General features: G+C 42.2%; 1 protein-coding gene across 1 annotated transcript in view; it reads right to left on the bottom strand.

Moving 5' to 3' along the window:
- Acbd3 (acyl-CoA binding domain containing 3) overlaps positions 1-6572 on the bottom strand; it is a 41715-nt gene extending 35143 nt beyond the window's left edge. The window contains exon 1 of the mRNA XM_004641174.2: positions 6236-6572. Coding sequence (XP_004641231.1) covers positions 6236-6518 — 283 coding nt within the window. The 5' untranslated portion in view covers positions 6519-6572. The remainder of the gene's footprint in view (positions 1-6235) is intronic.
- Positions 6573-11935: the final 5363 nt, after the last annotated feature.

Raw genomic sequence — 11935 nt, 5'->3', positions numbered from 1 at the left:
TTTTAATAATTGTAGTAACAATCCTTTGAGAAATGCAAGGCACAAAGGACTTAAACAATTAAGTGGCAGAAGGAAGAAAAACACCCTAGGTAGTGCCAACTCCAAAGCTCAACTCCTTACCACTGAGTCACTGTGGATTTCATTTTAAGTGATAAAAGTAAACATCTTCTGGGTATTGGCTAAGTGTGTTCACTTTGTGAAAATTCATCAAGCTACACTTAGGATTTGTGTATTTTTCTGCATGTGTGATACTCTAAAATCATTTTAGGCAAATGCTAAAATCATTTAGATTTAAAAATACATATATACACACATACTTCCAAGTCCAAAGAAAAATTTTAGTTCAAATCAAATTTAATATGAGTTTGGTAGCTACACATTGTTTTCTCTTAAAGCTGTCTCTTAGGTCTATACATCCTACATTATTCCACACTTACATCTAAAAACAAAGACCATAAATACATAAGGAAAAAATACATCCAAAATTTAATAGCTATTCCAGCTGAAGAAAGTTTAGTAACAAACTTGAAATTACCCACAGCTAATCCACCTAAATCTAGAGGAACACACTAATTATCAATAAATAAATTACAGCTTTATAGTATTTAAAAACATTAATGAGGCCATTTATGAAAATTCTTACATTTATATTTAAAAAAGACAACAGGAAATGGAACCATTTCAACAGTCTAGATGATCCCTATCATTAAGTCATTAATATATAATACATTAGCCAGGCATGTCGGTACACACCTGTAATCCCAGCACTTGGGAAGTTGAGGCAGGAGGATAGCTGTGACTTTGAGGCTACCAGGACTATGTACTAAGTATAAGACCAACCTGAATTATAAAGTGAGACCCTGTCTTGAAAAACAAAATATAAAAATAGAAAGTCCCTCACACATAATACACCCATCCACCACACTATGCCATTCCAAAACCAAACTTTACCTTTCAGGACAGTTATAGACTAAAACAGAAAAAACTCAGCAGTCCACATTAATAGACATAATTTTTAAAAAGTAGTGAGCTGGGGAGATGGCTCAGTAGAATAAGCACTTGCCTGGCAAGCACAAGGGCCTGAGTTCAATCCCTGGTTCCGCCAATAAATAAATAAATAAATAAAGTGGTGAGAAGGAAAAGCTGCTCCTTGTGAGAAAAAAGCCAACTCAAAAGTGATGAACGGGGCTGGTGAGATGGCTGAGTGGTCTAAAGCACCTACTTAGAGCAAGCTTAGCAAAGCACAGGGACCGCGGTTCAATCCCCCAGCACCACATGCCAGCTAGCCCCGCCCCCTGGTGGGCTGAGCTGGCCACACACACACACACACACACACACACACAAATAAATAAATAAAATTAAAAAAAAAAAAACCCTTTAAAAAAGTGATGAACGATTGATGGAATTTTCTTATTTAGCAATCTGCCATAATACGAATTGTCCCAAGAAAGAATCACCAATGGATACTAAAACTAATGGAAGAAATTTTGAGAAGACGTATACTTAGTCTAAAGGAATCTACCCCCAAAAGATACTTATTACAAATGGAAAAGTAAGGGCTGGTGAGATGGCTTGGTGGTCTAAAGCACCTACCTAGAACAAGCTGTGGCAGGGCAGAGGGACCGCGGTTCAATCCCCCGGCACCACAAACCAGCCAGCCCCGCCCCCTGGTGGGCTGAGCTGGCCACACACACACACACACACACGCACGCGCGCGCGCACACACACACACACATAAATAAATTTTAAAAAAAGGAAAAGCAAATGTATGATGAAGAAATCTTAGGCACAACTTTAATCAACTAAAGTGTTTGTTGTTAAATTTTTTTTTTTTAATTTATTGTGTGTGTGTGTGTGTGGCCAGCTCAGCCCACCAGGGGGCGGGGCCGGCTGGCATGTGGTGCTGGGGGATTGAACCGCGGTCCCTGTGCTTTGCTAAGCTTGTTCTAAGTAGGTGCTTTAGACCACTGAGCCATCTCACCAGCCCCTGTTGTTAAATTTTAAGAAAAGGTCTCACTGTGTAATTGAAGCTGGTCTTGAACTCACTTTGTAGCCCAGACTGCCCTCAAACTCCCAGGGATCATCCTGCCTCAGCCTCCTGAGTCCTGGGATTACAGGGGTGCACCGCCACACCTAGCTGAACAAAATATCACTAGCAATGAATCAAACTGACATATTTTGTGACATAATGGATTAAAAATTACCCAATTCCACTTTTGCAGTATCCTGTCAAAAGTATAAAATCTGAATATAATCACGACAACCTATCAGATAAGCCAAAAATTATGTCTTAAAATACAAAAACTGTTCTAGTTTATAGAATCAAAGAAGATAGGACCATCACTCAATGTAACTCAATTCATGATCCTGGATTCATATATATACATATGAATGATTGAACTCCCTGGTACTACAAAAAACAACAGGGCCTTCAAGATAGCTCAGTGGACTAAGTGCCTACTTAGGCAAATGTAGGGAATGGGGTTTGATCCCAGCACCACACACAGCACCTGCCCCACTCCCAGGCGCAATGAAATGATCGCAAGATGGGGCGTGGTGGCACACCCTTGTAATCTCAGTGCTGGAGAGGTAACTTTGCTCCCCCCCCCAAATGTAATGTTTCCTCACTATCTCTCAACAAAAAGGCCAAACTATTTAAATAGCATTTTCTCAATTTAATTTACCTTTTCATCACCATTAATCTATTTTATTTTTTTTAAATATACATTTTTAGTAATGCCTATTGTTCATAAAATCCTAGGTCTCAATGTGGTACTTTCATCATACATTCATGCAACATATTCTGATCATATCTGTTCCCCCATTTCCCTCCCTTACACCCTCTCCCTCCATTCCCAGATCCAGTACACACACCTTGCCCTTTCAAGCCTCTGGGCCTTCTCCCCTCTGAAAGGGCATTATTTATCAACTGGCTTTCACCCTGCATTCCAGTTGTTCTGTGTCTTTAATTCCACTTTTGGATTTTTAAATTGATAAGCAGCAAATAAGACTGTACTGTATTATTCATTTATAGTAGTAACCTAATTTAAAACTTTTATCCATAATAAGGATACAATGACCTGGGATTGGTGATGCACACCTATAATCCCAGCTACTCAAGAGGCTGAAGCAGAAGCGACACAAGTTCCAGGCCAGCATGAGCAACTGAGTGAGGCCTTGTTTCAGGGTTTAAAAAATAAAAATAACCAGTAGGGTTGAGGAAGACTGGGAATATAGTTCAGGGGTAGAACATAGCACATGCCAAGTATGCACAAGGGTCTTGGGTTCAAGTCTTAGTGTTTAAAAAAAAAAAGGCAATAATGTGTAATCTATAATGGTGTAACATTTACATTTACCTGCTTTCATCTATTATTTCACCTTTTTTCAAAACTGGGATCAAATCAAGGACTTTGAGCATGCTAAGCAAATGCATGACACTGAGCTACACCAAAACCCATATTATGGCACTAAACTTCACAAAATTAAGAGGTAGTTGCTTGAATAATTGCCCTATGACCACTGTGACAAGGCAGGGAAACGAAGCAAAGGTTTCTGATTCCCAATCCAAAATATTTTCAACGGAAAAAGATACCCATCCTTTTAAGGTTGCTATTTATTTCACAGCAGAAGATAAAATATAACTTTTTTTAAAACTCTATTTTAAAAACTTTATGTGGGGCTGGGGAGATAGCTCAGTAGAATAAGTGCTTGCCCGGCAAGTGCAAGGGCCTGAGTTCAATCCCCAGTTCTGCCAAAAAAAAAAAAAAAAAAAAAAAAAAAACTTTATGTATTTATTTGGTACTAGGTCTCCCTATACAGCTCCAACTCATAGTATTCCTCCTATTTAATACAGCTTCCCCAGTGATGGGATTACAGGCATGTGCCACCACACCTGGTTTTGGAGGCTGGCAAGGTGCACCAGGGGTTCCAGGGACAGCATGGCATTGAATCCAGGTCCTTACACTTGCCAGGCAGGTGCTTAGACCGCTGAGCTATCCCCCCAACCCTGTAATCTTATTTTTAATTCTTCATACAGAGGTACAAAAATCACAAAACAGTGATCTCCTGGACATCCATGTAAGACTAATGAAAACACCACATATTTTGCCAGAAAAATTCCTACATCAAAACAAAGGTAGCATAACTTGTTTCACCTCACTGTCCATAATTCTGTTTTTACATCCTTTTTTTTTTTAAATTAGTCTCTTATAGTCTAGTCTTTTACTATTATCTAATGTAATGATCTACACAGGTGGGTACCTGGACACTGCTTTGAGAATTTAGCTTAAAATTATATGAACCATACACATCAATGAAAGTTTTTACTCTTCTGGAACTGATAAATAGGCCCCCAAATAATGGATCTCCATAGGATTCTTATCAATCAACAAACATGATAAATAACCTATTAAATTCAGACTAGTGAATCTTAAAACTGATGTAGCAATCATCACCATCATCTTGTTTTATACATATGAAATCGAATATGGAGAATTAGCTCAGGAGCTGGACTCCAAATGTCCCTGATTGTCAAGGTTATGCTAAATTTATTGCACATTATACAGTGTATTTTATCACTGAAGTGGATATTATACTTTCAAGTCAGGCTGAGAACCTGAAACTGTTCAGTTTTTTGTTAGTCATGTGGCAAAAGCTAGAGGTGTTTTCCTATTCTTTTTTTTTTGTGTGTGGGGGTTTGTGTGTGTGTGTGTGTGTGTGTGTGTGTGTGTGTGTGTGTTTTCCTACTCTTGCTGTCTCCTTGAAAAGTTCCAAGAATAGAACTTTAAAGTAGAAGTTTTAACTGTACAGACACCACTAGAGTTGTATCAGATGGTAATGTATCACCACTACAGCAAACTAGTCAGCAACCTAAAGGTTCAAGTGATCCAAAAGCCATTAGCTATTACTTAATCCTCAACCTACTTAATTCGGAGGGCTGAACTCATTGGCCTTGCACAATAACTACTTCAAGGGTGCATTTGAAAAGGCACTCCAAAAAATAAATAAGCAATGAATCTGGGATGAATATTCTGAAAAATTTGTAAGATTTTCTCTACTTTGTGCTAAAGTTTTGGAGAAAACACTGAACCACTCAACTTCAACTGATAAAATGTGTACTCTGAGAAGACTGTCATAAATGTTGTTCTAGAATGTATATGGAACCTAGCAACCTGCTAGGGTTGGTTTTATGTTTCTGTTTTGTCTTTCTGAGACAGGGTCTCCACTAAGTAGTTCAGGCTGTCCTTGAACTCTTTGTAGTTCAGGATAACCTCGAACTCACTCCAGACACAGCTTCCCAAGTGCTGGGATTTACAGGCCTTGCCTAGATTTTAAAATTTTCATTTGTGGATGTTTCTCCCTACCTTTCTGTTAAAGAGCTAAATATCTTTAAGAATCAAACTAATGGTCATCAGTCTTACCCACTGACAAAATCAAGTGACTGCTATCTCCACAAATGACTAAATGAATCATCCAATTAAAAAAAAAAAAAGACGTAACACAATCGTGTTCTAAGGCAAAAGACACTTAACAATTTTGCGAGAAACACAGAATAATTTTAGGCCTTACTCTGAGAATTCTGATTTTGTTTTTTGTCTTTTTGAGACAGGGTCTCGCTATGCAATTCAGGCTGATTTTGCGCCCACTTTGCAACCCAGGCTGGTCTCGAACTTGCAATAATTCTCCTGCCTCAGCCTCCCGAATGCTGGGATTACAGGCGTGAGCCTCCACGCCCGACTGGACATTTATTCTTGCACGTTACTTATGAAGTAAAATTTTAACCTAGAAGTTACTAGAACACAGTGAACACTGCGGCTGATACACATAAACTTAATACTTCCTTCTTTGCCACATCCCTACGGTGATTATGCCTTACTCAGGTTTATGGTTCTTCAGAATAGCTGCCATCTATGTGCGGGACCTACAGAAAGAATTCTTCCACTACGGGGCAGGGGAGAGGGGACGACAGCGGGGTCTGAAGTGGCAAGCCACCGGACACAGGAACAGAAAAGCGTCGGTGAAGGAAGAAAGAAGCCCAGAACAACATCCTCAGGGAGACTGCAGCTTCACCAGGGAAGACAGGGCGCACACGCAAAAGGTGCTCCCTGGACCCTTCGGGGCGTGACCCAGGGGCCATGCCGGCACCGGGGACCGCCAAGACAACACCGTGGTCACCGCGGCCTAACACCGGGCGGGCCGGCCCAGTCCGGGGAGCACGCGAGGGGCGACCACTCACCTTTGAAGAAGCGCAGCGCCAGGCCGTACAGCTCCTCGAGGCCGAAGCCCCAGCGCTGCTCCAGCCGCCGCGCCTCGTCCGCCGCGCCCCCCGCCGCCTCCCCGGACACCGTCAGCTCGCTCGCGGCGCCTCCGGCCCGGCGGGACCCGGGAGACGAGGGTGGCGGCAGCGGAGGCGGCAGCAGCGGGGCGCCCTCCGCGCCCGGCCGCTCCTCCGGGTCCGGGCTCAGCGTGAGGCCGTCCACGGACACCTCCAGGCGCTCCGCGCTCAGCACTGCCGCCATCTCCGGCTGCTGCGCCTCCTCAGCAGAGACAGGCGGCGGCCACGTACCGACTTCCTGCTGACCTCTGACCCCCGCCCGCCGGCACCGGAACTTCCGCTCTGAGGCGGGCCAGGCGCCCCGCCCACCGGAGCCACGGGTGGCGCCTCCTCCTCGATCCCCGCGCCGGGCGGGCCTCCCGGGGTCCTCCCGGACGTTCTTCTGGCTGTGACTCCTGCGCCAGCTGGCCGGTGCTCCGCAGGCAGAGAGCTCCCGTGCCACGAGTCTGAGAAAATATGGGCCAGATGCTTGGGTTTGTTTTCTAGGTTTGTTTTGTTTGTGAGAAAACGAACTACTGAGAAATTCATTGGCTTCTCTGAAGTAGTTTGTAGGCAGAAACAGCGTCTGATTTTACAGCAATAATCTCGTGCAATTTCTTAGATCCCCATTGGGAAAAAAGTACCAAACATTAGAGTAGGAGGCTGGGAAAGACAATATGTTACAATGAGAAAGGACTCACTAACTCACGAAAATCACATATGTGACCAAAACACGGATATTTAGTAGCAGTGCAGTGCCTTTCTACAGGTTATGCAGAGGACCAGGAGCACAATTTGCTAGAGATGGAAAATGCCTTTGGCCAAGACACCTGTGTTTGTAGACCTTGGGGGCACCATTTGTAATTTTTCCTCTATTTTGCTGGCCGCTTGCTTTTGATTACTTTTTCCTGTAACAATTATCTTGTAATATTTTCCATAAAGAAAGATGAATCTAGGACTGAGGAGATAGCTCAATAGAATAAGCGCTTGCCTGGCAAGCGTCAAGGTCCTGAGTTCAATCCCAGGTACTGCAAAAAAAAAAAAAGAAAAGAAAAAAAGAAAGAAGACAGAAAGATGAGTCTTTTCCCTTATATGATAAAATTTCTTTCATTTGGTAACTCATTACTGAGATTGTCCTATAGCTTTTTAGGGTTGCTATCAAATAGGGGACACCACCACCAATTAGCTGAGGATTCTTTTGCTCAATTTGATTGGAAATCATGACTCCGTGAAGTGCAGTGCGCTCTCTTGACGTTAGGGCCCCAGATTGCGCTATGGTGGTCTTCAGCTCCCAGAAGCTCCGAGTCCCAGCAGAAAGGCTTGGGCTTCTGGCACCTCTGGCAGCTTTCTGGAGCACTTCCAGCAACTTTTGCAGCTGCTTTGTGGCTGCTCCTGGGCTCTCCATGGACCCATTTAGGCCTCGGCCAGTCGCCCCTAGTAACTGATGGTCAGGCTGCCAGTCATCCCTGTTCTCTGTTGTCAGTCTCCAGTGCTCTTGGGAACTTTTCATAGCTTAGCCCCTTACAGCACTACAGCACTTTCTTTAAAAAACTACATGTTAACAGTACATAGTGATTACATTCCTCCCAGGGAGTGAGGGAATTGGTACATGTTGATAACACATCTTAAATTTATTCTCTTTTCCTTCCCCGTTCTTCTTTTCCTCTCCCCATCTTTTTTTTTTTTTTTTTTAGACAATATCTTACTATGCAGTTCATGCTGTCCTTGACCCTACTTTGTAACTCAAGCTGGCCTTGATCACTCAGCAATCCTCCTACCAAGTGCCTGGATTACAGGTGTGCACCCCCACAGTCCGCTTTATTTCTTATTTATATTTTATTATTTTTTGAAATTTTTTATTTATTTTAATGAGAAAAAAGATAAAATACCAATGAAACAGTTACAAAAACATGTTAGTAGGACATTTATAATAATACATTGCATATTGTTGTCTTTTTTTTTTTTTTTTTTTTTTTTTGCGGAACGGGAGATTGAACTCAGATGCTTGCGTTTGCCAGTCAAGCGCTTATCCTACTGAGCCACCTCCCCGGCCACTGTTGTCTTCATAGTAGTTATTCAGAGGACATGATGTAGATATGATATCTTGTCTAAACACTTAATACAAACCTTTCTTCCTCATTGAACTGAGAAAGTAGCTGTATATCTATCCTAACCATCTCTGCTTTATTTCTTTTTCTTCTTTTCTTTTTTGGTGGAACCAGGGATTGAACTCAGGTCCTTGTGCTTGCCAGGAAAGCACTTATTCCACTGAGTCATCTCCCCAGGCCCCCTCTGCTTTATTTCTATTGTCTTTTATTTTGCTCTTTATTTATCCTTTGGGGTTTTTGTTTTGTTTTGTTTTGTCGCAACCAGCAATGGGTTTCTTGTATAAGAAAAGCCATGTGATACTTAAGCTTATATGTCTGATTTATTTCATTTAACCCAGTTGTCTCAATGTGCATCCATTTTCCTACTGGCCCTTCTTTTATATGTTTTTTCCTAATCCTTAAATTTTTAATGCAAAGTACATTTCATTTAAGTTTAATTGCATATTAGATATATTTTGAGTTTTTTATGTATATAACACAATTTTTTTATATTCCTCACAGATACGTGTGGTTTTTCCTGCTAGCTCTTGCAATAATCTAGTCTACAGACACAATCCAAGATAAGAAACATGAGTAGGTTTATGGAACCACCCAAGGTGAAGGGGAAGGCATGACAAATGACTCTTGGGGCTCAGTCCTTCCTGGTTGGATGAGTGAAAACAGAAGGGCTAGGCCTCTTTCTCTTCTTACCTCCATCTTTTTTTTTTTTTTTTTTTTTTTTTTTCTTCTTTTTTTTGGTGGGTGGAGAACCAGGAATAGAACTCAGTCCCTTGCGCTTGCCAGGCAAGTACTTATTCTACTGAACTATCTCCCTGGCCTCTTAATTGTCTTCCATATGTCAGCTTTAAGATTTCAGAGCCTAGGCCAGGGAGATGGCTCAGTGGGATAAGTGCTTCCCTGGCAAGCACAACGCCTGAGTTCAATCCCCTCTTCTGGAAAAAAAAAAAAAAAGGAAGATTTCAGAGCCTGGTACCACTGTGCTACACACCTGTAATCCCAGCTACTCAACAGGCTGAAGCAGGAGGATTGCAAGTTTGAGGTCAGCTTGTGGAGTTTAGTGAGAACCTATCTCAAAATTAAAAATCAGTTAAGGCCATTTGCCTGCTCTAATGAGAATTTTGTATGTAATTTTTACTAGAGCTCCAGAAAGTTTGTTCAGGACAGGATTGTCTGCCTTATTTCAAGATCTAATGCATTAGGTCGAATACCACATACAACATTACATAGTGAGAACAGGAATTCTACTATGTGGCTTTTTTTTTTTTTTTTTGAAAGCCAAGTATTGGTCCCCGGGGAGATGGCTCAGTAGAATAAGCACTTTCCTGAAAGCCAATTATTTTATTTAAATCAGTTGTTACCACATTTTATCCAAATGAACATAATGCAACATTGTTCTTAAAGAAAGGGCACAAGTATGACACAGATACAATCCAGTATCTATCAAAATACCATTTGTAAAGAAGGGACTCAACTCATTTCGTTCTGTGGGCGAATACGGTCCAGATTATAAGAGCGGAATTAACAACGTACAATAGCCAATTCTTTCTGTGTAACATGAATTCTAATATGTGTTTTTGTGTGTGTGATGTACATAAAAAGCATGGTCTGTTGCTGATCAACCTCTTTTGATTAGACATTGAGAACACTAATCTCTCTACTTAAAATTTGTTATTTCTGATGCCTGGAAAACTTTTCTATGGACTAGTTTCTTTTAAACTTTGTTTCTCCTTCACTGCCCACGTACTTCCTATGCCAGGCAATACAGAGTTCTGCCCTGGGGCCATGCACTCTGTGGCTCGAGCAACATTGGCATAATGGGCACTAGATGTATTCCAGAAAACCACTTCTACACCCACAGTGAGGAATGACTTAGCTTATGTGGAAGTTACCACAAACCACTTCAATGCATGCCACTAAGCCTGAATTAAATGTACCCCTTATTCAATTGTTGTCTCCTTAGCAGATCCCCCCAAAGCCTATGGCCATTGTAGAAGCTCCTGAAAGAAAGGGTGAGGGTGATGAGACAAGTGAGCAATAAAGACAGCGGCTCGTGAGCTCTGTCTCTTTCTCTCCCTCCCCCTTTCCACCCTCCTCTCTTTCTGTCTCTTTGAGCTTTCACTGAGACCTTGGGTCATAAATATGTGGCCCTGAGCCACCCCAGAGGCTCTGTCAAGAAGGGCCTGTGCTCCATTCACTTCACAGCAAACTGACTGAAGGCTATAGAGGGCTAGAGACTCCAGCTGCTACTTCAAGCCTTGGGTCCTTTCTACTTAGCTCAAATCTTTGTGTTCACCTTTAAGTAATTTACAAATTATGCTCATGGCAAGGCCTAACCTCCCCAAAAAAGTCCAGCTGAGCACCCACCTTTGGTAGTCAATAACTGATGACAGTGATAGTTAGATGAGGTATAACTCTACTTCATGGAATTTTCCCCCCCCTTTTGTTCCCCTGGTACTAGAAATCGAACTCAGGACCTTGCACTTGCCAAGCAGGTGCTTGTACTACTGAGCTATATCCCTAGCAATGGAAATTTTTTAATTAAACCTGATTTTTTTTGAAGTGGCCATTGAATTTCAAATTGTTTTGCACAATAAGCTTTTCCTTTCTTTGTCTTTGTTTTGTTTTGGGGGATAGGGTCTCATCATGTAACCCAGGCTAGACTTGAAACACAGTAATCCTCCTCTCTCAGCCTCCCAAGTGCTGGCATACCCAACTGTGCCCAGCAAATATTTCTTTTTATCTCCCCCCATGTACTAGGGATTTTTTTAAAGTTTATTTATTTATTTATTTGGTACAGGGTCTCACTGCACAGCTCAGACTTGTTGTAATCCACCTCTTTCAGCCTCCCCAAAACTGGGATTACAGGCATACCACCACTAGGCCCCAGACTCTGTGGCCAGCTCAGCCCGCCCTAAGGATGAAGCTGGCACAGCATGTGATGCCCAGGATAAACCATGGTCCCTGCACTTGCCTAAGCTTGCCTAAGCGGGTACTTTAGCTCACTGAGCTATCTTGCCAGCACCCTGAGTTTCTTTTTAAACTCAAGTCTAGCTCAGTAGATGTGGAAAGAGGTGCCCATCGTGTGTGTGTGTGTGTGTGTGTGTGCGCGCGCATGTGTGTTGCCAGTAATCAAATGAAGGGCCTCCCACATGAGAGGCAGGGGCTCTGCTGCTAAACAACACCCCAGGTCCAGAGAATCGGGGCAGATGCTGCTGCCTGAGGCTCACTAGGAATAGCAAAAATCTAGGTACAAGTGATCTATTATACACTTTAAGACAAATATTTGCTGTTTGAGTTCTGTTTTTTTTTTTATTTACTTACTTATTTTTCTGTATTTAGGATAGGGTCATGCTGGCCCCACTGCCATTGCATGCTGAGATGGTATTTGAGACTGGGCATGATGGCGTACACCTGAAATCCCAGCACTTGGGAGGCTGTAAACAGGAGGATCACTACAAGTCTGATCTACACAGTGAGACTCTGTAGACCATGTAGACCCTGTCCTAAAAAAAAA

The sequence above is a fragment of the Octodon degus genome, unplaced genomic scaffold (genome assembly GCF_000260255.1).
Source record: "Octodon degus isolate 3935 unplaced genomic scaffold, OctDeg1.0 scaffold00131, whole genome shotgun sequence".
Taxonomy (NCBI): Eukaryota; Metazoa; Chordata; class Mammalia; order Rodentia; family Octodontidae; genus Octodon; species Octodon degus.
This window is presented reverse-complemented; position numbering and strand designations above follow the sequence as displayed.